This window comes from Lagenorhynchus albirostris, chromosome 6 (assembly GCF_949774975.1).
Source record: "Lagenorhynchus albirostris chromosome 6, mLagAlb1.1, whole genome shotgun sequence".
In the NCBI taxonomy this organism is placed as follows: domain Eukaryota; kingdom Metazoa; phylum Chordata; class Mammalia; order Artiodactyla; family Delphinidae; genus Lagenorhynchus; species Lagenorhynchus albirostris.
The window spans coordinates 50,304,276-50,330,194 of NC_083100.1; the positions used below are offsets into that span (position 1 = coordinate 50,304,276).

Consider the following 25,919-nt stretch of genomic DNA (forward strand, 5'->3'; position numbering starts at 1 on the left):
CACAACTTTTTTTATCCATTCATCCATCAGTGGACACTTAGGTTGTTTCCATGTTGTGAATATTGTAAATGATGCTTCAGTGAACAAAGGAGTGTAGATATCTTTTTGCATTAGTGTTCTCATTTTCTTCAGGTAAATACCCAGACATGGAATTGTTAGATCATATGTTAGTTCTATTTTCAATTTTTTCAGGAACCTCCATACTGTTTTCCATAATGGCTGCACCCATTCCCATTCCCACCAATGATGCACATGGATTTCCTTTTCTCCACATCCTCACCAACACTTGTTATTTATTGTCTTTTTGATAATAACCATTGTAACAGGTGTGAGTTGATGATTAGTAATGTTGAGCATCTTTTTATGTACCTGTTGGCCATCTGTATGTCTTCTTTGGGAAAAGCCCTATTCAGATCCTCTGCACTTTTTTAATTGATTTGTTTTGGTTTTTTGCTATTGAGTTGTATATATAGAAGACATAATTTGTATTAGTTGTTAAATTTGGATAAATATATTTCTCACTTATACCAATATAAAAGTTTTGATTACAGTATCATATTTTTTACATAACTAGGTTTTTGGGCCACGTAGTCTTTGTTATAACTACTCTGCCATTGTAGTGCGAGAGCAGCTTTATTTAATATGTAAACAAATGGGCATAGTTGTGTTTCAATAAAACTATTTATAAAAGCAGGCAGCTGGCTCACAGACCATAGTTTACCATCCCCTGATCTAGTGCTAAAAGCTTCATTTTTATGAAATGCAGAAATAAATATTAGACTTAAAAAGGTTTTATTCAATATATAACCATCACATAAATAGTTTTTAAGGACTTTTTAAAATTCGAGCCTGAAATTTTTGTATGTACTGTAAATTTAATGATAGAATTTAATTGCCCCTTAAATATTTCTAGTAATTATGGGGAAACTGTGGCATGGTATTTTCAATAACTGTATATTTAAAAATAATAATAATATGTTCTCATTATAAAAAGTCAAAGTATCCAGAGGTAAAGTAGAAAAGGAAAATTCGCACTTTTCCCAGTTTCATTCCCCAGAAATATTAACTCTTAATAATTGGCCTATGCAGTATCCTTTTAGATGTTCAAACCTATAAATGAGGTTATACTGTATACTGTTCTGCAACATAAAAAAATTTTAAAGTGTTTTAATTAAAAGTGAAAATATAAGCACCATGTGTTTGAGGAAGAGATTTTTAGATGAATACAGTCTCAGGAAGCACTCATAGAAAGAGCATAGTTTTCTGGCAGTCTGCTTAGTTCCCTGAGGTGCTTTTGCTTTTGTTAGGTTCTTTCCTTCCAGTGTCAAAATATATAGGTACTTTTCTGTCTGCTGATCTGTGTTCTACAACAGCATATTTTTAGAAATTAAGATTTTATAAATTAAGCCACAGTTTTAAGTAACTTGCCTGAGATTACAGAGCTGGTTAGTGGGAGATCAGGGGAAGAATACTTGAGATACCACCATCCCCAAATGTTTAATGTGTATATATTATAGGTTATTTTCTTCCAGTTAAAAATAAAGTTTAGAAATTAACATTTTCTTGTTTTAAAAAATGCTCTGGGGCTTCCCTGGTGGCGCAGTGGTAGAGAGTCTGCCTGCCGGTGCAGGGGACACGGGTTCGTGCCCCAGTCCAGGAAGATCCCACATGCCGTGGAGCGGCTGGGCCCGTGAGCCATGGCCACTGAGCCTGTGCGTCCGGAGCCTGTGCTCCACAATGGGAGAGGCCACAACAGTGAGAGGCCCATTACCGCAAAAAAAAAAAACCCCAAAAAAAAACCTCTGAAACAATACATAAGCAGTGCTTATAAAATGAATGAAAGTAGAAGTGGAATTACTCTGCCAAAGGATATATACATCAAAAATTTTAAAAGTCATTGTCACAAAGTTTGAACTGCTTTCAGTCTCTTACTCTTAGTTTGTGGGAGTGCCTAAACCAACATTTAGGTTCAGAGAATTTTAGAGATTTAGATGCATTTCAAATATACCCTTATTAAATACTTCCAGAATTCTTAATCTTATTTATTTGAAAAATTTACTTGAGAATTTTACCTTTGTCCAGTGCAGTCATACAGCAGAATATAAAGCATCTGAGTGAGCATTAGAGATATAGAATTGATATATCCCTCTGTGAGATTTTTTAATTTTACTTAGCTTATAAATGCAACACTGTAATGACATTGTTATCTCTCTTCACATAGTCTTCCTTCTTTGTTTATCTGTGTATCCAAATTTCTTCTTTTTTTTTTTTTTGTGGTACGCGGTTCTGTCACTGTTGTGGCCTCTCCCGCTGCGGTGCACAGGCTCCAGACGCGCAGGCTCAGCGGCCATGGCCCACAGGCCTAGCCGCTCCACGGCATGTGGGACCTTCCCGGACCGGGGCACGAACCCATGTCCCCTGCATTGGCAGGTGGACTCTCAACCACTGAGGCACCAGGGAAGCCCAAATTTCTTCTTTTTATAAGGACGCTGATCATATTGGATTAGGGTCCACTTTAATGACCTCATTTTAACTTGATTACCTCTATAAAGACTCTTTACATTCTATGGTATTAGGGATTATAATTTTGGGGGACATAATTTAACCCGTAACATTGCTCTTAACCAGGATTGTGACATACAGTCACTCAACCCCTTTCTATTGCATAATAGGTTCTTATTTTTTAGTGATAATAGGTCAGAACATACCAAGGAAGAAATAATGGGACATAAAACTGAGCCAGAGAAGTCTTAACTAGGAAAAGGGGGCAGAAGTGCGAGGTGGGTGGCAGTGTCCAGAATCTAGGAGGTTTGCAGAGATTATTAAGAGCAGGTCAACAATGAGGGTTCTAAGACTACAGACTAGACCATAGGATGCAGGATATAAAATATTGACAGTAGTATTATATAATCTGTAGAAGAGTACAAATCCTCTTTTGGGTATTTTATAAATCTGGCTATGAAGACAAGGCATAAAACATGAAAAATTAAATAGCAGTTTAAAAATCTAAAAGCTTAAGTTGAAATATGCCACCAACAGAGTATGATTAACAATTAATTATAGTTTTCTTAGGAAGGAGAAAGTTTTATTCAAGTTGGAATTGCTAGTAATGGCTTTATAGAGAAAGCAACGTTTTAACCCAGACATTGAAAGATAGGTAGAATTTGAATAGGAACATAGCTTACACAGGAAAGGGCAAGTAAAGAAACTTTTTAGTGTAAAGTATTACTACAAGAAGGAAAATATCAATATCTTCACAAAAGATATGAATGATCTGCATTTGATCAGTGATCTGGTAGAAGGACAAGAGTTATTAGGTATAAGCATATGGCCAGAGAGAGATGTCCTGAGCTCTATAGATATCACTTCTTGAGTAGAGCAGGGCTAGAAGGATAAGCATTTGGGGGAATGTTATAATATGCTTTGTGCCTTCACTGGAGTCTTTGTAGTCTTAAAAGAAGAGTTCTCCTTCTCTACATGTATTCTCTGCCATTTTTTTCTGCTTCCTAAGGCACCTCATTCCACTGTGTCTCATTAGTCCCTTAAGCATCTTCAGTCACTCTTTCTTTTAGCTTCTTCTCTTCTGCCTTCTAATTTACGTGGGTTGTTCAAATCTTAGACTTTTATTTAAACCAATTCTTTTTTAGTAATGTATGTTTCTTCTTCCATTGTTGTCAGGCATTTCAAATGAGTGTTTTAAATCAAATTATCTCATTTTGTCACCATCTATTTCATCTGAATTTATTTTCACAGTGATATTTTAATTCAGAATTTTTAAAATGAGGCTCAGTTAATGCAAGTCTTTATTGAACTCATGGCCACTACTGGTTTCTCTTTATACTTTAAATCTGATGAAAGGTAAATTAAACTTCCGTTAGACTGAGTTTGTGATGAATGTCCAGAATATATCTTGCCATTAGAGTACTGCCATCATATTCCTCATTCTCTTCCCTTTACTGGCAGACACAAACAACAAATATAAAACTCTGCTTTGTGATGTGCCTGCCTCAGTGAATGGTAATTTCCTCCATGTAGAAGCTGAGATTTCCCATTGTAGAAGCTGAGGTTTGATTTTTATCCTACTTAAAAGGCAATAATTATTTAGTCTCTTAATATTTCATGTGTACTAGCAGAAGACATGGGGGTCTTGGATCAGAGACAAAGGACTTAATTCACTGCACAGGAAGTGGCATGAACATCAGTATATATACATCATTTTTCCCTTGCTTCCGTGTCTCATGTGGGTAGTACAGAGAGACCCAGATGAATGCTATGCATTGGTCATGTCTTGCAGCTAAGGAGGACTGAGTTTGAGGAACCCTCTGTTTTGTCATTAACAGTAAGCATACTTGCTCTTTGTTCCAGAGGGACACATTTCTTTATTTCTCAAGTTTGGTAGATGCAAATATAATCCCCAGAAATGGCCTGGATAGTGAGTGGTCTGGGCCTTGCGTTTTTGGCATATCCAGCAGGGTGTGTAGGCACACATATGAGATTTATGAAGGAATGTCTCCCTAAAGCCAGAACCCTGGCCATCATCCATAATTCTCTGTTGCCTCTCACATCTAGTCATTCCCAGATTAAACACTTTTGAATTGTACGACCCTAGACCATAGCATAATCCTGTCCGGATTATTGCCACCACTTCATCCTAACAGATCTCTGCCTCCTGTTCCCTTTCTGCCCACCCCTCTCTGTTTCCCCTTCCACAAAGAATAATCTTTCTAAACAATAATTAGCTATCACACAGAACCTTCGGTGGTTCACCAAAAAGTTTAAATTCTTTAACGTGATTTTCAAGGGTCTGCAGGATCTGGTTGAATCTTTTCTTTTACCATTTCCTTTCTCTTCTTTGCACTCTAACCACAGCCATAGTGAGCAGTGTTTTGTTCTGTAGGCACCCGTCCTATTCTTGTTCTCCACCCTTCTGAAATGTCCGCCATCTGTGGGCAGGTTTCGCTTTCTGTGAGTTGGTACCTCTTTAGTGGAATTTCTTTCCCTCACAACCTATCCTGATGGTTTCGGTTAAGACCTATTGCCTTTTTGGTCAACGTACACTAATTTTACCATCTTCACAGTGGTTTTCTAGAATCCATCAGTTAATACAATGTGTTATGTTATCCAGTTTTTAATGATTCAGTATAATCTAAAACCTCCCTGAATCAACATGTGCAATACCTACTTTCATCTTATTGTTTCCTATATATGTTTTCTCTTGAAATAGATTGAAAACCTCTTTTGGTAGGGACACTGTGACAATTCATTGTTTTATACTTTTGATGTTGTAACTTCACTTATTTTGGGCATTCAAGATGAATGACCCATGTATTAGATTCTGTTTTATGGACAGTATTTCAGTTTATTTAAAGAAATTCTTGATAGGAATTTCAAGTTTGGGTCACTGTAGACAATTTTTAAAAGGTGATGTTGCTTATAATAAACTTTAAGTATTTTTCAGTAGTGGGTGTTTTTCTTTTTTCTTGCCCCCCTGTAGACTTGGTCTATACCTAAAGTCATTACCTAAACTACTTTTGTTTTTTGCTTTACTTTTACAGGCATATACTAGTGTCTCTAAGGCTTCACTTAGTCTTTCAGATCACAGAGAACTTGGAAAGATGATGAATACAATAATTTTTCACACAAAAATGGTAGATTCCCTGGTGGAAATGTTGGTGGAAACATCAGATCTCTCCATATTTTGGTATGTTGTAATTTTCTTTAAATCAGAATTTGAAATTTTTATTATTCAAAGGTATATTTCTTGATTATTTATGTTAGCGTGGTGCTTAATACAGTTCAGTAATAGACTCTTAAGAATAAATGGAATAGTGGACAACTTGCCAATAAAATGAAGTTTACCAAGTTGGGATTTTATATCTATTTTTCTCTATAAGAGCAACTCTTACTGATGTGAATTTATTTTTTACACTTTCTTTGAGGAGGTGAAAACAGTCACTTCAGATTGTGTCATTAGACTAAAGGAAAAAAGTTTTGGGTCAGGGTTAAATAGAGCAAACATTGGAAATTAAATAGCACATAATTTCACTCTGCAGTATTAAGTTAGACATTTATATTATGATGATGTGGTGACTATTCCCTCCATTGTGCTCCACTCTCCTTTGCTTCTATCATATAGCTCTTTTGTTATACTTAGTACTTTACAACTCTTCTTCTCCCCCACATAATATGGTTCTTTTTAAAATTTATTTATTTATTTTTGGCTGCATTGGGTCTTTGTTGCTGTGCGTGGGCTTTCTCTAGTTGGGGCAAGCAGGGGCTACTCCTCGTTATGGTGCGTGGGCTTTCCATCGCGGTGGCTTCTCTCGTTACGGAGCATGTGCTCTAGGTGCGCGGGCTTCAGTAGTTGTGACACACGGGCTCAGTAGTTGTGGCGCATGGGCTTAGTTGCTCCACAGCATGTGGGATCCTCCCAGACCAGGGCTTGAACCCGTGTCCGCAGCATTGGCAGGCGGATTCTTAACCACTGTGCCACCAGGGAAGCCCCATAATATGGTTCTTGAAGAAGGTCATGTTTTTGTTTCCTTAATGTCTAATATAGTAAGTACTTAATAAATATCTAAATGAATAAGTGAGCTTGACTGTAATAAAATTAATAGACAGTGGTGTCAGGACTCAAACTTAAGTATTCTTACACCAGAGCTGTACAATAACAACTCTGTTTCTGCTTCCTGACCTTTTTTCCTTTAGGGAAGCTGATGGGAATAGTCTAGTAGATCCCTTTAATTCTAAAATGCTGAGATAGTCTCAGTGGATAGTGATAGTAGTTTCTTTGTATTGAATAGAGATCATTATGAAAAGTGTCTCGTTGCTTTTATTTTTGGGGGAAAAAACCAATCTACACTGATTTTTGCAGTTTGTAGTATGGCTTTAATTAGCAGTGTTACAGAAGAAATCCAAATCACCAGGTGGGGAAGACATAGGGATCTCTTAATGCAAGTCATGAAACATAGTTATCACATAACAAGTTTGTAAGAATTTTAAGGATTATTTGGAACCCTATCCTATTGTCTGACCCAAAGACTACCTTGGAAAGAAAATGGAACATTTTACGTTTAGGTGTTTTTGAGCTACAGAAAGGTTCCTATTGCAAAAGAAGGATACAGCAATCAGAAATTCCTCTTCTCTTTCTTGGAAATAAAGGCACTTTGAATAATGTTTAAAATTTGCAAATTTTCAGTCATTTAATTAATTTTTATCCATATTTTCTCTTAACCACAGTCTTACTTTGTCATATCCAAGATAAAGACATGTGTACGACTTCTGTTTGTCTTCATTATTCCAAGATGTACTATATTTTATCACCTCACATTCTTTTAGATTTAACATCTCTTAAATCCGGAAGTAATTTAAAATTGATGGTGTGTCATTGTTTAATTGACAATGTTTTTCTTTCTTAGTGGTACATAAAATAATGGTGTTTCTTAAAATTGATAGTGACTTAGCTTTGATAAAATTTGATGATGTAAGATTTGAATGTCATATATTCATATGCCATAGATATGGTTTATCTTCTCTTTAATTTTTTATTTAAAAATGTGTTAATGTTATATAAATAATATTTTTATTACTCTGAAATGATTATTGGTGTGTAAGAGATAACTCTTTGGAAAAATAACTTTTCTTTTCCTAAGAGAATAAATGCTACAGTTGGTAATTTTTACTCACTTGAATCAAATTAAATTAATTATAAGGTACTGTTTCATAAAATTTTAATTTTAACTATAAAAATTGTGATTCTAATTTTTGTTTCCTTATAGTTTTTATAGTCGTGCTTTTGAGAAGATGTTTCAACAATGTTTGGAGTTACCCTCTCAGTCAAGATACTCAATTGCATTCCCACTACTTTGCACTCATTTTATGAGTTGCACACATGAACTGTGTCCAGAAGAGGTAATTTCAGAGTAGTATTGTGATTTATATGGTATGCAGAAAAAACTACTCCAAACATAAAGCTGACCGAATGTTCACAAAGACTCACAAAGTCCTAATTATCTAATCTAGCTGCCCACTAATGCATCTCTGTGCAGAATCAGAAGAATGCTTGAATAGATATATGATATAGACATAATATATATCTGAATAATCAGATAAATATACATACATGTTTGTAAGAACATATAAAGTCACTTGGAATTACCTTTATTAAAATAGTGAGTCAGGTATTAATATTTATGGTAAAGTTATATAGTGATTGATTTTTGAATGCTTAGTTTTCCTCTGAAACGCTCATTGAAAAGACTTGAAAATTGGAGAAATTACTGACTAAACATAAACATTTCAAAGAGGAATTTCACTGACTCGTCAATATAATAGATACAGTAAGCAAAATCCAGATTTGCTGGTATTTGTAATATATTCACATACAGGCACACACAGTTACTGAGTAATTGAACTACTCAAGTTTTACAGATACCAAGTATCTATCAAAAATGTACTCAGTATTTCTTCTAATCTTTCAAGAAGAAATATCACTTTGTGAGTATGGTAAGAATATATATTAAAATTAAATAGTATTTTAAAAAATAATTTAACTTAGTGTTGAATCCCTTTACTTAGAGCTGCAGAACTTGTCAAAAAAAACCTTACAAATAGCAGCATTATTATTATCTTTAAGCATTAGGTAGTATCTGTTGTAGATTGTTTTTCAGCATTCCATTGGAAGCAGGCTCAGACAGAAATTAGCCTGCAGGAAGTTTATTAGGGAGTGCTTTTAGGATTAATACCTGTGAGGATATAATACCACCAATTTTAATAGATTTGTAGATTTTTTACAATTAAAAGATTTTTTTCCCCCAATCGTGACACCTAAGATATATTGTCAGTTTTTCCTCACCATCATCCTTCCCATTAATTACCCATCAAGTCCTCTTCATTTTATTTGTATGGTATATTGTAGTTCAGCTTTTCAGTGTTTTTCATCTGTACTGCTAAATAATTTTTCTTCCTTCAATATCTGCCTTAAAGACTAACACAAAGCCACCAGAGTGCCTCTTTCCTTCTTAAAGAACCATCAGTGGTTCTCCATTGCATATGGAGAAAGTAAAAATTTCTTAGGCATTTAAAATCCTCAACAATTTGATCTCTACCCCCATTCTTTTTTTTCTTTTGTTTTATGTCTTTAAGAAAAAAAATATATATATATAAACATAAAAATGTAATTTTAAGTATTTTAAAATGTATAGTTCAGTGACATTAATTACTTTTACAGTGTTGTGCAACCTCCCCACTGTTCATTTCTAAAACTTTCATCACCCCAACCAGAGACTCTGTATACCTTTAAGCAATAACTCCCCATCCTTCAGCATTCCATTGGAATGGTATACTCCAGTCTGCTTTCTGTCTATGAATTTGCCTCTTCTAGAGAGTTCATATAAGTGGAATCATACAATGTTTGTCCCTTTGTGTCTGGCCTGTTTCGTTTAACATACTGTTTCAAGGCTCATCCGTGTTATAGATATATCAGAACTTTCATTTTATGAATGATAATAATCCATTGTATGTATATATCACATTTTGTTTATCCACTATATACTCACAGTCTTCTACTTTCCACTCCCTACTGTAACTATCCCACCTTAGGTAAACTGTACTCATTTACTAGTCTACTTTTTGGCATCTTAGAGGCTTTTTCCTCATACATAAAATTCATTTCACTACACCTCTACCTGTCGTACTCTTACTTTTTCTTCAGTGATCAGCTTGAATCCACCTCCTCCAAAAAGATTTTCAGCATTCCTCCAGTTAAAATTTGTCCCTCCTTAACCATATTTTCATAGCACTTTCATCATTATTTTATCTATCATCATCTAACCTGTATCATTTATTTTAACGTTTCTACCTCATTTTGTTGGTAAAGTTATGGTTCCTTAATGGGGTAAGACTCAATTCTTACCAAATAATTACAACAGGTAATTAATAGTGTGTTTATATTTATGTAGAACCATAAAATTTATACAGCATTTCTCATCTTTTGTTGCATTTGATTATTACAACAAAGTAACAGCATAGTCAGAACTACTGATAATTTCTGGTGGACTGATGGTTTTTTTCTCCCTATATTCATATAGCTAGTAAGTGGTACTATTCTGTTTTTCATTTAGCAAACTTGTTAAAGCCTGTTATATTCCAGCTGTGCCTTCTTAAACCTGTGATTGAAAGGATGCAAAGACACAGTCTTTACCCTAGACAAATCCGTGATCTGATGATCTGTGTTGTGGTAGAAATATACATGGGGCACTCTGGGAACATTGAGGGAATTCACTTAAGGGTGATGAGGGAATTCACCTAAGGGTGAGGATAGAGTAAGTTGGTGTGCACAGTTAATAGTTCTCAGTGCAGTCTTGCTTTGTTATTTTAGTTTTAGCCATTCATCTCATTTAGATCAGAAAGGTTATAGAAAAGGCCTCTAGAACAACTTCTTAATGCTGAGGCTTTAGTTTAAGCTGTAGTACTTACAGTGAATTTGAAGAAAGATGGTACCTTTTGAACTAGATTTGAAATTCACACCCTCCTGGGTCAGCAGGATTCCCAGATAATGGTAGCCAGTACTAATGAGAAACTAATTATCATGTTGCTATAACTGTACCATCCAGTAGAGTAGTTCACTCATCTTTTCCAGTTTCCAGTTTCATTGTTTAAAAATCTTCCATATGCTAATGTCTCCTAAATCTATATCTGCAGCCCACACCTTTCCCTTCGAGTTAGATTTTCTCTATATCCTGCTGCAACTTAGGTATTTTTAGCCATCTGAAGTGTAACATGTCCAGAATAGAATTATTGATTTTCCACATCCACCCCAACTTGGAGCCTTTCTGTTTTGAGCTCTGCCTTTATATATGTATATATAGATATTCAAACTCCTGCCTCTTCTCACCCTTGAACAAGCCACATCATCTTTTGCCTGGTTGATTGTTATTGTCTCCTAAGTGGTCTCTTTGCTTCTGCCATTATCCTCTGTTCTCAGCACAGAGCCAGAGTTAAGAAATCTTAGTTGTTTCCTTCCAGTCTTAGCATTTTTGAGCCATTGAAGAGAAGTAGTGAAATCAGATCTGTATTTTAAATAAGTTAGTCTAGTAAGTTTGAAGCAATGCTGGTTCAGAGTTCTTTTTTTCAGGAAGAAGGGATAGCAAGGGATATGTTTTATCTTTCAGGAGTCAGAATTTGGTTAAATAAAATGCAAATGTTTATAATTTGAAATTTTTCCTTAAATAAAGTGAACCATTATTTAATTGTATCTGGTCTGTAGATCCCTTTAGGTTTTGCTTCCTATTCAAGTTTTAAAGGGCATTTAAAATACATTATAAGGTAGCATGGTACATCTAGGAACAGTTATTTTACATGTTTAAGTATTTTTATATTCTTTTATATTATCTTATATTTATTTCAGCATAGAAATAATGTTTGTAATGTCTGCATATGTTTGTTATATAATTATGGAAGATCAGGGAAGGAAAACTTATAAATCTGTCTCCAGAAACTAACACAACATTTTAAATCAACTATACTCCAATAAAATTTTTTTAAAAAGCTGTCTCTTTGTAAGTATTGCAAATGTATAGTGCAAAGTTGTACAGCATTATATACTCAACATTCCAGTTACCATTGATAAGAAAAACCCATTAAACTGTTGCAACACCCACCAAAACTAAAATGATACAGAATTCTGTAGCTAGAGATAGATTGATTTGAGTGAGTGTATGTATCTACATATACGTATATAATCTCCCAAACATTAGATATAATGTTCTTTTTCCCCTGTTGTGTTCAGAAAATGCATTTGTGGTCAGCCTTTTTTTTCTCTTCTGGGATGGGGAGTTTGATTTTAGAGAGTTGAATGCCTTGTGCATTTGTTTGTTTTACTGAGTTGATACCTAATGATTTTATTTAAATATTTTAACATTTCTGTTTATACACTACAAAATTCTGTGTTTTCAAGATTTTTGTATATAATCAGGTGAGATCAGAAAACGTAACTCTTAAGTCTGATCTTTCGTATTGTGTGTTTGATATTCTAGTATTTAAGAACTGGATATAGGACATTGGACTTTGAAAATTAATAGTTTTTCATGTTAAGGAAGACACTGATCCTTTCAGATTCCTTGCAATCATAATTGTATAATCACCAGGTACTTACTTTATGTCGGTTGTGTGCAAATACAGTATGGTAGGTTAGTTGTTAAAAGAGATAAAAGAAATCTATAACATCTCCCATCCTCACTCCTTATTGTAGAATAGACTTGAACCTTATTTTCCATGTTTATTTAAAAAGTGTTTTAATTCAAACTACTTTCTTATAATTTTTATTATTGTTGTTGTTACTATTTTGCTTTAACAGAGACATCATATTGGAGATCGCAGTCTTTCCTTATGTAATATGTTCCTCGATGAAATGGCCAAACAAGCTAGAAATCTCATCACTGATATTTGCACGGAACAGTGTACTCTTAGTGACCAGGTGATAATTTAAATGTTCCCTTACAGATAGGAAAATTGTGTAGGAAGGCAAGAAAATGATCTCTTAGCTAGTTCTTTTCCATTTTTTAATTTTATTCTCACACTATCAGTAAATCTCATTACCTCATGTTGTGAAACTCCATTATTAGGTTTTTTAAAAATTCCCTCTGGAAAAAAAAAAAATTCCCTCTGTCCTTAGGATTACAGTTTAAAATTAAGCTTTTAGCTTGGCATTCAAGTCCCTTCCTAAGGTAGCTCAAACCACTCTAGCCTGTACTTTATACTCCACTACCTAGTCATTCTAACTAGATTCTGAACACATCATGTCCGATCATAGTCTTGGTCTTCATAGGCCATTTTCCTTTCAGTAAAATGTTCTTTCTTATTCCTCATTTGCCTGGTATTTTTTAACTTGTCCTTTAACTGTAGCTTTGATATAACTACCTCTATGAAGTGTTTCTTCACACAAGATTTACCTGTTTCTGTTTTTCACCAAGCTGAGTGGGCTCTCCAAGCTGGCTAGGTAAACTCTACATCTCACCTATTACCTCTCTTTTTAGTGCTAGCATGATATTTGCCACATAGTCTGGATTTAGCTAAGGTTTGTTTCAGTAGTTAATGTTTTCAAAGTAATTGGTTTGTATGATTTCATTTCTTTTTAAATTTAGTTGCTGCCCAAGCATTGTGCCAAAACCATCAGTCAAGCGGTGAATAAGAAGTCAAAAAAACAGACTGGTAAGAAAGGGGAACCTGAGAGGGAAAAACCAGGAGTTGAGAGCATGAGGAAAAACAGGCTGGTAGTGACCAAGTAAGCCATCCACTATTATTGTATCTTTTTGTTACAGGTAGAGGAGTTTTTTTTCATTTTTTGTATGGCATTAGTACTGAGGAAATGCTGGTAATTGTAAATTCTTCATTTCCCAGTTGTTAATTTTTTTGACCTTTTTGAACTTGATTAGCCAGTAAATGCTTATTTCATCTCAAAATACATATTTTGGATTTTTGAAGAAAATACATGAAATAGATGTCATTTGTCTTTATATGTTGAATATTGAAGGCCAAGAATCTGTCTAAAAATTTGGGGGGGTATACTATAAGCAGTCTATAATTTTCAGTTTATTTAAAGTCAGATGTCTGACACTATTTTGGCATCTTGTCATATATTAGAAAATACTTGATGTCCTTTTTTTTTAATGGGTATATTAGACTAGATAGCATTCAGTGCTGTTTGTTTGTTTGTAGGGGAGGTATAGATGAGCAATAATAGGTGAGTATTTTTTGTTTAAAGTAAATTTCCTACTTCCTTGCTTCCTGTGTTGAGCAAGCTATTGGCCATTTTGTAGACAGCTTTCTTCCTCCAGAACAGAAAATACAGCAGGAGTTGGAAATAATTCTTTATGAGTGCAGAATAAGCTCTTTCTTATATATTAAGTCAGTATAGTCATCATCTGAATGAAGAAACAAATGAATGATGCTGTCTTTAGAAAATTGCTCTCAAAGGTTAGTGATACCCTTAGAGATTTTGAACTTGTCAGTTCAGATCTTAAGAGAGAAAAAATCGATTTTGCAGTTATTATTCCCAAATAAAGTCTGATATGTTTATAAAATTAATTTTGTATTGCTGTGATGAAATGCTAAAAAAAATTTTTAATTTACTGTTTAATAATATTTTTTCAGCCTTGATAAGCTGCACACTGCACTTTCTGAGTTGTGTTTCTCTATAAATTATGTACCAAACATGGTGGTTTGGGAACATACCTTTACCCCACGAGAATATTTGACTTCTCATCTGGAAATCCGCTTTACTAAGTAAGAAAGAGTATAAACTGTTTTTGTTTGTTGGTTTAGTTAATGAGTTTGTTATATTTATTCTTCATATCTATGCAATGTTTACTTTTATGAGGGAAAGCATTAGTAGAAATGGTATATAAATAATATATAAATTAGTAGAAACGGTAGTATAAAAAATAATGAACTGGGAAGTATAAAGAATAGTGAACTGGGAATTACTTAAATTATCCAGATTCTTATCCCATATTTATTAACTAGTTGTAACACTGGACAAGCCAGTTAATCTCTGTGAGTCTTAACTTCCTTGTAAGAAAAAGGGAGAAGATTAGAGCAAATCAGTGTACTTCAGCGGACAGGTGGCAACCCAGTAGGATCATGAAATCAGTTTAGAAGGTTGTAGTCAATATTTAAAGGAAGAAAGAAGAGGGAGGGAAGTAAAGAAGGAAGAAGAAATAGGAAAAAAATCAGTGCATTGCATGTAGTAAGTAGAAATACTGCTTCATGAAACTGTTTATGTATGTGTGTACTGTGTTGTGATGCTAGATACATATCTTATAGTGGATCACAGTCAAATGTGTGAAAACCTCAGGACTAGATGAACACTTAAGTCTTGTGAATTCCAACGTATGCTGTTATGCCAGTAGAATTCTAGACTCTTGAGGTGCTCGATTCTAATTTTATAAGTTATATATATGTTTCTTGCAATGATATTTTATGTAACAAGTCAGAAATCTTTTAATTTTGTAAACATTGCTTCAGCCTTTTTCTAAAATTACACACTTATTTATTAAAGAAAATATTGATTCAACATGTTTTTCTTGAAGGCCTTAAGGCAATTTATGAAACAAAATTTTGCCAAAGGTTTTTCAAAAACTTTAGCAAAATGTTGTAGTCACTAACAAGTGTTTGTGCCATATGCATAACATTGTGTTTGTTAAGTACTATGAGTAGTAATGAAACGGTATAAAGCTTAGAGCTTCGACAATTATAGAACAAAGTAGAATATTTAAATAGGCAGTAAATTGAGTGTTAAGTCATCAGCTGAGAAGAGTCCAGTGTTGAGCAAAGACTATCTTTTGCTCTTCTTTAGTAAGGTAGGCATCCTGAAAGTGAAACCCAGACTGCTCCAGTATTTAGACCAAAGGGACATTACGCCTTCTGGTATTTATTGCTCTCAACTGGGTGGGGTAGGGAGTGGTGGGTGGAAGGTAGGGTTCAGTTTACAACTCCCTTGTTTTCCTTCTGTAAACAGTCTGGTCCGTTAATCCACGGAGAAGCAGATGTTCTTTTTACCAAACATCTACTTAGTGATCAGGATCAAGGCAAGGCTATATAAACTTGTTTACCTGGGAAAGATTTTTATGCCAGGACAAATAGCTTGTGAGTATTAGTTTGTTGATTTTTGCTGATCACTTGAGCACAGTCTTAGGACTTAGGGGCTGTGTACAAGGATAGCAGTTTTTGTCTTGAGTTGTTCTTCTGGGACTGATACTAGTGATGGGGTTTGTCTGGTGTCTTTATGGATTCATCCTTACAAATACAAGTCTAAGATCTTTGTAAATCTAATGCTCAGAGAGTTTTAAAGAAGGTGGCTAATGTGGGAAAAGATAGTTTAGGAAAGTATTTTTAACATTTGTTTCCTTTTAGGCTTATACAGTTTCTTGGGGTATAAACCAAACAGATCTGTGTTTTATGTGGTGTGAGTGATTATTGTACAATAAAGCTTTTGTTGTTGCCATGCTTTGATTGTCATGCATTTTGTTGAGAGGTAGCCCTAAGTCAGGCAGGTGTGGGGTCAAATCCTAGACCCACCACTTCCAAACAAAGTGACCTTGAGCAGTTTACTTGAATTCTGCACCTTAGTTGTTTTTTTTTCCCCCTCTATGCAATGGTGGTGATAACTGCATAGTAGGGTTATTAAATATGAAGATTGTAGGTAATATATATAAAGCCTAAAAAACTACTGGCACATAACAGTGCCAAAGGAATTCAGGCTATGGACTAAATAGTCCACTGTACTTGCTGGAGACAGCATATCGTGTTAAAGGAATTTTTTAAACCTCTTTATTCTTAAATAATTTTTATTACTGATGCCCTTAGTATTTTTTTTAATCACTTGCATTCCCATTTCATTATACCTTTTAGGTGTATATTCTTTTTTAAAGTTGTTTCTTTGGAAGATAAACATAGTAGTAATTTCATGAACTTGTAACAAAGTGTATTTAAAATTTCATTGCCTATTTAATATTAGAGATCAGTAGATTGAATGGCCTGTTTATATAGATACAACAATTAGAACTTTTTAATTTTTTTTTACCCTCCCCCGCCAGGTCTATTGTTGGAATGACTATGTATAATCAAGCCACACAGGAAATTGCAAAACCGTCAGAGCTTCTGACAAGTGTAAGAGCATACATGACTGTACTCCAGTCAATAGAAAACTATGTGCAAATTGATATTACAAGAGTATTTAATAATGTGCTTCTTCAACAAACACAACATTTAGACAGTCATGGAGAGCCAACCATTACAAGTCTGTACACAAATTGGTAAGGAACGTATTTAGAAATTTGGAGTGATAAAAAGTTTCTTTGTAATGAATGCCTTCTGAAAGTTTTTTTTTTTAATGGATAATTGCTCATTCATGTTATTAGTCAACTTTAAAATTATATGCAGTAATGTATACCATAATAAATTTTGAATTAATTTCTCCATTTGTAAATTTACTTTTCGCCTTAGGTATCTGGAAACTTTGTTAAGACAAGTCAGCAATGGTCATATAGCTTATTTCCCTGCAATGAAAGCATTTGTGAACTTACCTACGGAAAATGAATTAACATTTAACGCAGAGGAATATTCTGACATATCAGGTGAATAATACTCTGACATGTTTTAGAGAATGAAGAAAGCTTGATTCTTTTGGTTTTGATTCTGTTGTGACTATTTTTATTCAATTATATGGATAATCATACATTGTATCTTAGACTTAGCTTTGCATTTGTGTTCTTATTTATTCTACTGACTTTTCTTCGGGTTTTCCATTAATAATTTGTTTCTTAAAATATTTGCTCTGTCAAAGTATAAAATTTCATTTCCTTTCAGAAATGAGGTCGTTATCAGAACTGCTAGGCCCATATGGTATGAAGTTCCTAAGTGAAAGCCTTATGTGGCATATTTCGTCACAAGTTGCTGAACTTAAGGTAATATACTCTTTATTGATTTTAGCTTTAAAACATTTCAAGAATATGAGCAGCAAGCCTAGAAGCCTCAGGGAACAAATTTCTCATCTTTAATTTCTTGTGTTCTTTTCAGTATGAAATAATAGAAGAATTATGGTCCAGTAATTTAGCTTTTGCCAACTATTTTTTATTTCAGACTGAATAAGCAGATTCTTCTAGAACTGTTTGTATTTTTAGTGCTTCTTTGCCATTTAATGTGGTGGGTTGAGTACTATGATGTGATAATAAAAACTAGTCTATTCATATCTATGAGAATTCAAGGTATCTGGTATCCTTAACAGTGCTGCAAGGCCCCTAGAGGATCTGGCCTTCCACTTTTTCTCACCTTTTACACTCCTCCATCCTGGCTGGCCTACTTGCTATTGTGTCATCTCAAAATACTCTTCACTAAGATACTGTCTCAGCTTGTCTTCTCATAACATTCATGTATTTTCAATTATCAGAATATCCATCCTTGAACACACTTTTAAAAATCGCAACCATTACTTTTTATTCTTTTTATCCAGCTTTATTTGTATTTTACTTGTGACCTTTCATGTCATGCATCTTATGTCACTCACTAGAATAAAAATTCAATTATAAACTCTCTTAAAACCTTAGTGCTAGGGCTTCCCTGGTGGTGCAGTGATTGCGAATCTACCTGACAATGCAGGGGACACGGGTTCGAGCCCTGGTCTGGGAATATCCTACATGCCACGGAAAAACTAGGCCCGTGAGCCACAACTACTGAGCCTGTGCGTCTGGAGCCTGTGCTCCGCAACAAGAGAGGCCGTGATAGTGAGAGGCCCACGCACCATGATGAAGAGTGGCCCCTGCTTGCCACAACTAGAGAAAGCCCTCGCACAGAAACGAAGCCCCAACACAGCCAAAAATTAATTAATTAATTAATTAATTAAAAAAAAAACCTTGATGCTAAATTAGTGTCCAGCACATAGTAGTGCTTGGTAAATATCTGTTGGATTCAAAAATAAAAACAGGTAGCTTTCCTTACTCTTTACTTTGTTCTAGGACTTTTCGAAGCTCTTTATATATTTTTTATTAACTCCTTTAAATTCTTAAAACTGCTATTGTCCCTATTTTACAAATTAGAAAAGTAAGACCAAGAAAGATTAAGTAACTTGTCCAGGCTCACATGCTAATAAGTGGTGAAACTTTTAATTTGAATCTATATAGTCTATCTGGCTCCAGAGTTTATACTAGTACCCTACTACACTGTTTCGAGAAATGCAAGAGATCTTAGCAGTCAGCTAACCCACCCTTATCTGATGCCGGAATATACATTTTTCTGGGTGGATGATTTGGTCTTGTTGAAAATGAGGCAGTCTTATCAATTACTGCATATCTCTAGTTATGTTAATATCTAAGTACTAATTTTTGATTGGTCCTCATTCTTACATCAAGAGGTAGAGACTGCCTCTAACAACATGACCCTTCACATATTTAGAAACTTTTGTTGGTATTTCTCTTCCCTAGGTGAAGTATATTCATATTTAGTCTCACTCTCTTCTATTACAAATTCTATCTTATTGGTGTCACTTTTAGAGGCTGGTGCCCTGAACTGAGAATAAACATCAGCTAGAGATCTGAGTAGTGAGGGTGCACCTACTTACCCTGGACACCATACTTACTGATACAGTTTAAGATAGCATCAGCACTTTACATAGCTATACCATCCTGTTTTCAACTTGGAATCAGGTACCTTTTTTTCCCTTCCCCCTTCCTCCTTCTCCTTTCCTCCTTTCCCCTGTCCCCCTCCCCTTTTGTTTTCATATACAGACTCGAACCAGGCTTTCTACATCTTGTATTTTGTGTGATTTCGTTTTTTAGACCTTTATTTTTGTTCCTTTAATAATTTATCTTGTTAGATAGTGTTCATTATTTCTGGATATTTTTTTAGTTCAGATTTTGTCATAGTCTTTCAGTAATCCTTTTATAAACTTAACTGTCTTAGCTATGTCCTTAAGTATCAATGTTATCAAATACATTCCTATTCTTTAAAAGAAATGGAAGGAGCTTATGTTTTAACATTTCTCTTTTGTATCTTGGAATGACCATATTTTCTTTCTCAGATATTAAAATTTAATTTAAAGTTGATGTCATAATAGTATAGTGTTGACTTCTTTTTTAATACTATGAGTTTTCTGACTCACGAGTGTTATTTCTTGGCTGGATTCTTTTTCAAATATTTGGTAATATTAAACCTGAGTTAAAAAGCTAGACAAGAGAAACTTTTTGTGTAAGAGCTTAGATTTATTATCTTTGGAGATACGTGGGTGTGAATTAGCTTGGGTTTCTCATTAAATGTAGTATACTCCAAAACCAAGATGGTTTAGGATACTAAAACATTTTTTTCTCTAAAACTTTTGATTTTAGTAATCTATGTGATTTTCCTTAACTTTTCTTTTTACCTTCATAAAAACTTGCCTATTTTATTAATGATTTAATGTTAGTTGTAAGACTTTTAGAAAATCACATAATTATGTTTTGGTATTTAGGGGCTTTTTATTTTTATTTTTTTGCTTCTCAAACACTAAATCCTGATTTAGTTGAGTATTTTTCAGACGTCTTCTTCATGTGGTCAACCGTAAATATGAAAGCTTTACATTTCTAGCATTGTGCCCATTATCATTTAGATTTCTGCAAAACAAAGCTAGTCCTGAGGATTTAGTTTTCTGGAATTGCACAGTGCTTTACAGTGGTTTTCTTAGAGATCCTTCTTAATAATCCCAAATTGTAATTCAGATTTCTCTGAATTTATTATATTTTTTAATTAATTAATTAATTTATTTTGGCTGCGTTGGATCTTCGTTGCTACACGTGGGCTTTCTCTAGTTGTGGCGAGCGGGGGCTACTCTTCATTGCAGTGCACAGGCTACTCTTTGTTGCAGTGCACGGGCTACTCTTTGTTGCAGTGCACAGGCTTCTCATTGTGGTGACTTCTCTTATTGTGGAGTATGGGCTCTAGGCACGTGGGCTTCAGTAGCTGTGGCTCGCGGGCTTAGTTGCTCCGTGGCATGTGGGATCTTTCCCGACCAGGGATCGAACCCATGTCCCCTGCATTGGCAGGTGGATTCTTAACCACTGAGCCACCAGGGAAGTCCCTCTGGATTTAACTACTTGTATATTATTAAGAACTGGAGGTGTTATTTATGACTTTGTATTCTCAGCCTCTGTGTACTGAGGCATACTTCAATGTGTATTCTTATAATTTATTCCATAAGAAATCTTATGATCATAATATAATGGTGTTTCATATAGACAAGTTCAGTGTGTTTTATATCTCATTGAGATAAATCTCCAAAAGTACTTGTCTTTCAGTGCTGATTCTAATTGCTTTGCATTTTTCAGTGTCCTATAAAATTACTTTCCTTAGAATAATCAAATTTATGAAATTACAGAAGTAAAATAACATACAGATTGCTGCTTCCAATACTGGTAGGCTAGGTTATTTAGATCAACTTTTCCCTTAAGGACAACTTTTTTGAAATGTATATATACACATATATATATGTATATAAAGAAAACATTTTCTAAAAAAGAGCTAAAAAGTCAGTGAGGTGTTTATTTCTAGGCTAAAATCAAGGAAAGCACTGGAAGCCACTGTGCTGATGTGAGGACATTCGCTGATCCAGAAGTAACATTTGTTAAGATTCAGCTGAGTCTTGGTGGTCTTGTGGAGCAAGGGGCTCCATAATCAAAACCCAAAGACTGCCCAGAGTGGGAGTGGAAAGGAATTCTGCTTAAATTCCCTTTCACCCTCTTTACATAGATACCCCAAAGAGTTATACCTTCAGGGTAACAGTGAACTGGAAATGATTCACACACACCCCCGTCCCCCCAGGATTTTCAGCCCTGTCTGTGTTACTCTTCTTGTTTTGAATCTCAAGTCTTGAATGTGGATTAAAAGCGGTCCTAGATTAGTAGTGCCCCAAGGTGCTTGGCAGACGCTAATAAAAATCCTCTCTGGAGAAAGGTATCTTCATCCTAGGATTCAAATGATTCCTGCAAATAATTTTTCACATGCAGTCACCTCCAGCTGAAGAGTGGAAGTCCGTTGGAGATTAAGGGAGGGAGGAGGGAGGAGGTCTAATACATCTGGCTGGCTATCATGATTCTTAGGTCGTTCTCCCTTTCTCTCTGGCCACCTTCTGTTCCTGATGTTCCTGAATGTAGAGTCCTCCTTGTCAGCATCACTTCTTAAGACGGTGAGAAGTTGGGTGTGTAACGACCCCCTCCCCCTTACAGACATGTAATAACCCTCTTGTTATCAAGCCCAAGTCTTCCTTTCTATGCCACTGCCTACAATTTCTGAGTCCTACCTAGGCCCTGAGGCTTCCATTAGCGTGCCTTCTGCATAGTATCTCCCCTACAGGAACTTAACTGCTCAAATTTCTCATCTCCACTTATTCTTTGCTCCGGTTTTCATCTTCTAGAATTTTGTTGGTGTCTCTCATTCTTCTTTTATCTCCTTTGTTACCAAAGATTTATGCCTTTTTATTTTTTTCCTATCACTTCAGTGTATTTCTGGAAGAAGCAGAGTTTAGACATAGATATAGAGTTCTCTACATTTAGCCAGCATGTAGTCTACATACTTGTTTGAACATTTCTATACGACAAATTTCTGAAAGTGGATCATTTTTTTCTGATATTGTCAAATATCCCTCAGAAAAGATTGTAACTCACACTCTCCATATTAGAGCATGATGATGCCGAAATAGCATTTTAATCTTTATGAAATTAGTGAATACAGTGTTTTGGGGGGAATTATAATATTTTTAAGATAGTTCTGTAACATCTTAGCTTTTAATTTTCTCTATTTTTTTTATATTTAATCTAAACTGACATAAACTAAATATTATGTGGCTGCATCTTCTTTTTATCTTAAAGATTACCTTAATTGATTGTTTCAGTTCCTGTTTTAGCTGAGGACCTTTTTTATTTCAGAGTAAATTTGTGGGCCAATTAAAAAAAAGGAAAGCTTCTTTATACTTAATGGTTGTGAGTAAATCGTGTGTCAGACATAGTCAACACTATGCACATGTACTAATGATAAAACGTGTTTATTACTTTCTGGAGAAGAAAACAACCAGTGTCTCCATTCCTACTAAAATTCTTGGGGTGTTTCATTTGGAGTTGTGCCCATCGAGTCAACTTCTTCGAGTCTTGCCAGTTCTTTCAGTTCTTCTAGTTCTTCAGAGTCCTAGAAGGATGAAGTAAGAAATTTAAATATGAATTGTGCCAGGAATTTAACACTTTCTAACAGAAAACCAACATTTTTTTTAGTAGTCTTGATTCTTTTCACTTGATTAGTCTCAGTTTGTTCCAAACCATTTAGTTATAATTCCTAGTTACAGCTTTTGGGCCATTTGTCAGAGATATTAATCAATGGCTTTAAATGTATAGAAAGCTCTGTTTCAGGGTGCAATCGAGGGAGAAAAGAAATTTATATAAACTATACTTTTAAGAGGAGACATCATTAACTTTTTTTTAAGAGTAATGTGCAAACAAATAATTCGGGGTAATCGTTCTTAAACCATGGTCCCCAGATAGCAGTGGCAGCCTTGCCACTTGGATCTTAATAAAAATGCACAAGTTTTGGTTCTACCTAAGATCTGCTAAATCAGAACCTGTGGAGCTAGAACCCAACAAGTCCTCCAGATCATTCTGATGCACACTGAAGATTAACAACCATTTCTTTGGGGATTAAGAGCATGGATTTTAAAATCAGGCATACCTGAATTTAAATTCCAAATTCCACTGTTTAATATCTATAACTTTGGGTAAGTTATCTAACTTCTCTGAGCCTTAGTTTTCTCAGTTGTGAAATTGGACTGTCACCTCCCTCATTTGGATGAGGGTAAATGGGATTGTTTGTAAATTGCCTAGTAGAGGAGCTTAAAAATGATTACAGAATCTTACTATTAAATATATACAGGGCTTCCCTGGTGGCGCAGTGGTTGAGAGTCCGCCTGCCGATGCAGGGGACACAGGTTCGTGCCCCAGTCCGGGAAGATCCCACATGCCGCGGAGCGGCTGGGCCCGTGAGCCACGGCCGCTGAGCGTGCGCGTCCGGAGCCTGTGCTCCGCAACGGGAGAGGCCACAACAGTGAGAGGCCCGCGTACCGCAAAAAAAAAATAAATAAAAATAATAAATAAATAAATATATACAATAATTTATTGATTCTAAAACAATTATCCTATATTAGCATTTCTGAAATTATACATGTCTTATAGTCATATGATTAGAAAACATTGTGTCAGTTTAATTGGTAGAGGTTTTTTTTTAATTTATTTATTTTTGGCTACATTGGGTCTTTGTTGCTGTGAGTGGGCTTTCTCTAGTTGCGGCGAGCGGGGGCTACTCTTCATCGCGGTGCGTGGGCTTCTCATTGCGGTAGTTTCTCTTGTTGCGGAGTACAGGCTCTATGTGCGTGGGCTTCAGTAGTTGCAGCATGCGGGCTTCAGTAGTTGCGACACGCAGGCTCAGTAGTTGTGGCTCGCGGGCTCTAGAGTGCAGGCTCAGTAGTTGTGGTGCGCTGGCTTAGTTGCTCCGTGGCATGTGGGATCTTCCCAGACCATGTCCCCTGCATTGGCAGGCAGATTCTTAACCACTGCGCCACCAGGGAAGCCCGAGTTTTTTTCTTAATGGCACATTAGATAATGGTGCATTTAATATTCATTGCTGTCTTTGATTCACTGATACATGATATTATGTTCAAGGTGCGTGAGCACAGTCAAGGTTGGGCATATATTTGAGTGTATACTGATTGATGGGACAAGTATTGAATAGGCCTCAGAGAGAGCAGGTAGTCTAATTAGACACTGTAGAGGTTGAATTTAGCAAATAAATGTTACTGGAGCTGAACATCTGAATGAGAGCATAAACAGAAATGATCTCAAGTGGAACATAAGCAAAATTCATACTAGTATGGGAAAAATTACTTTTATAGATTTTCCATGGAGTTTTTCATGCTCCCCTTAAATCAGTTGTCATCAGCCTTTGGCTTGTAACACAACCACTATGGCACTTCAACAATATGCTTGCTACATACATCTCCACACCCAGACCTGCTGAATTGAGATATCCAGGCTTTCCAAATACATATACCCACTATCTCTGCCAGAATAAAATTGATTATATTTGTTTGAGTTATAACTTTTAAATGAAATTACTTTTCCAGTACTCCTTTTAAGAAAAGCATTGTTTAATGAGTTATACTTTTCTTAATTAGCTATCCTTCACTCTCTTCCCTCTCTTCTCTTCCCTTTTCTCAGTGATCCCTGAAAGAGGAGGTAGATAGTTGACATTTCCTTTTTGTGCTAGGAAACATTGCTCTGTTCTCTGTGAAGTGGTACCATACCCCTACAAGTTTTTCTCCCTCTGATTATATATATATCCAATGATGAACTCTAGGCTATCTTTAGCCAGCTTTAACTTTAGCAAGTTCTTTTTGTTTTAGTTGGAATTTATTGCTCTCTATATCCACTTCAGTGTCTGCTTTTTATTATTGGTGCTGTTCTGTGTCTAAGCAGAAGATAATCCTTTATACTACTACTTATCTTTATTGCTTTTTCCTGAACTCCTCCCTTCTTGAATTTGCAAACTGAAGGAAAACATTAATTTTATGTAAATAATTTTAAAATTCTTTTATGAAAACAATAACAGAAACATAGCATAGAGCATCTAGATTTCATGTATTATTTTTCCTACTTGCTAGATTGTAATTTCCAAGCATGTTCTTACCTCATCAACATAAGGAGGTCTATGCCTGACCTAGGATCTTCCTTTTCCTTTCTTTAGAAACTTGTGGTGGAAAATGTTGATGTGCTAACACAAATGAGGACCAGCTTTGACAAACCCGACCAGATGGCTGCACTCTTTAAAAGATTATCGTGTGAGTAAATCATGATACTTTTTATAAGCATTAAGAACACCTTGACACTCAGTATTTAGCTTTTGCTCAAATTTTATAAATAGTAAGTTATGAAAAGTACTCTTCAGTAATGAGGAGAACTAGAAAATTTTTGCAGTCAAAGGAACTTTTAAGTGAATGGCTTACCTGTTTCATATTTTTTTTTCTTTACAATACTCTTAGTACCATGTGTCAGATATTTGATATCATTATCAATTAGTTCATGAACCCAGTAAATTAAATACAATAAATCTATATTAATTTAGACTGAAGGAGATTTAACTTTAGAGTCTGTAATTTTCTGAAAATCAACTTTATCGAGGTATTGCTTATGTAAGTAAAATGCACACATTTAAGTGAACGGTGTGATGGATTTTGACAAATGTTGTGTACATCCACATAACCATTACCACAGTCAAGATGTAGAGCAGTCCATTCACCTCAGAAAGCTTCTCATGACTCTTTGTAGTCAGTTTCACACCGTTAGACAGTGACTGATCTG

The 25,919-nt window shown here is 35.1% G+C and overlaps 1 protein-coding gene across 3 annotated transcripts in view; it reads left to right on the forward strand.

The window, feature by feature from the left end:
- NCKAP1 (NCK associated protein 1) overlaps positions 1-25,919 on the forward strand; it is a 103,943-nt gene that overhangs the window by 56,292 nt on the left and 21,732 nt on the right. For all 3 annotated transcript variants that reach the window (XM_060152499.1, XM_060152497.1, XM_060152498.1), the window contains exons 16-24: positions 5,556-5,701; positions 7,779-7,911; positions 12,356-12,475; positions 13,143-13,282; positions 14,152-14,283; positions 16,596-16,814; positions 17,005-17,135; positions 17,368-17,465; positions 25,306-25,399. In XM_060152499.1, coding sequence (XP_060008482.1) covers positions 5,556-5,701; positions 7,779-7,911; positions 12,356-12,475; positions 13,143-13,282; positions 14,152-14,283; positions 16,596-16,814; positions 17,005-17,135; positions 17,368-17,465; positions 25,306-25,399 — 1,213 coding nt within the window. The remainder of the gene's footprint in view (positions 1-5,555; positions 5,702-7,778; positions 7,912-12,355; positions 12,476-13,142; positions 13,283-14,151; positions 14,284-16,595; positions 16,815-17,004; positions 17,136-17,367; positions 17,466-25,305; positions 25,400-25,919) is intronic.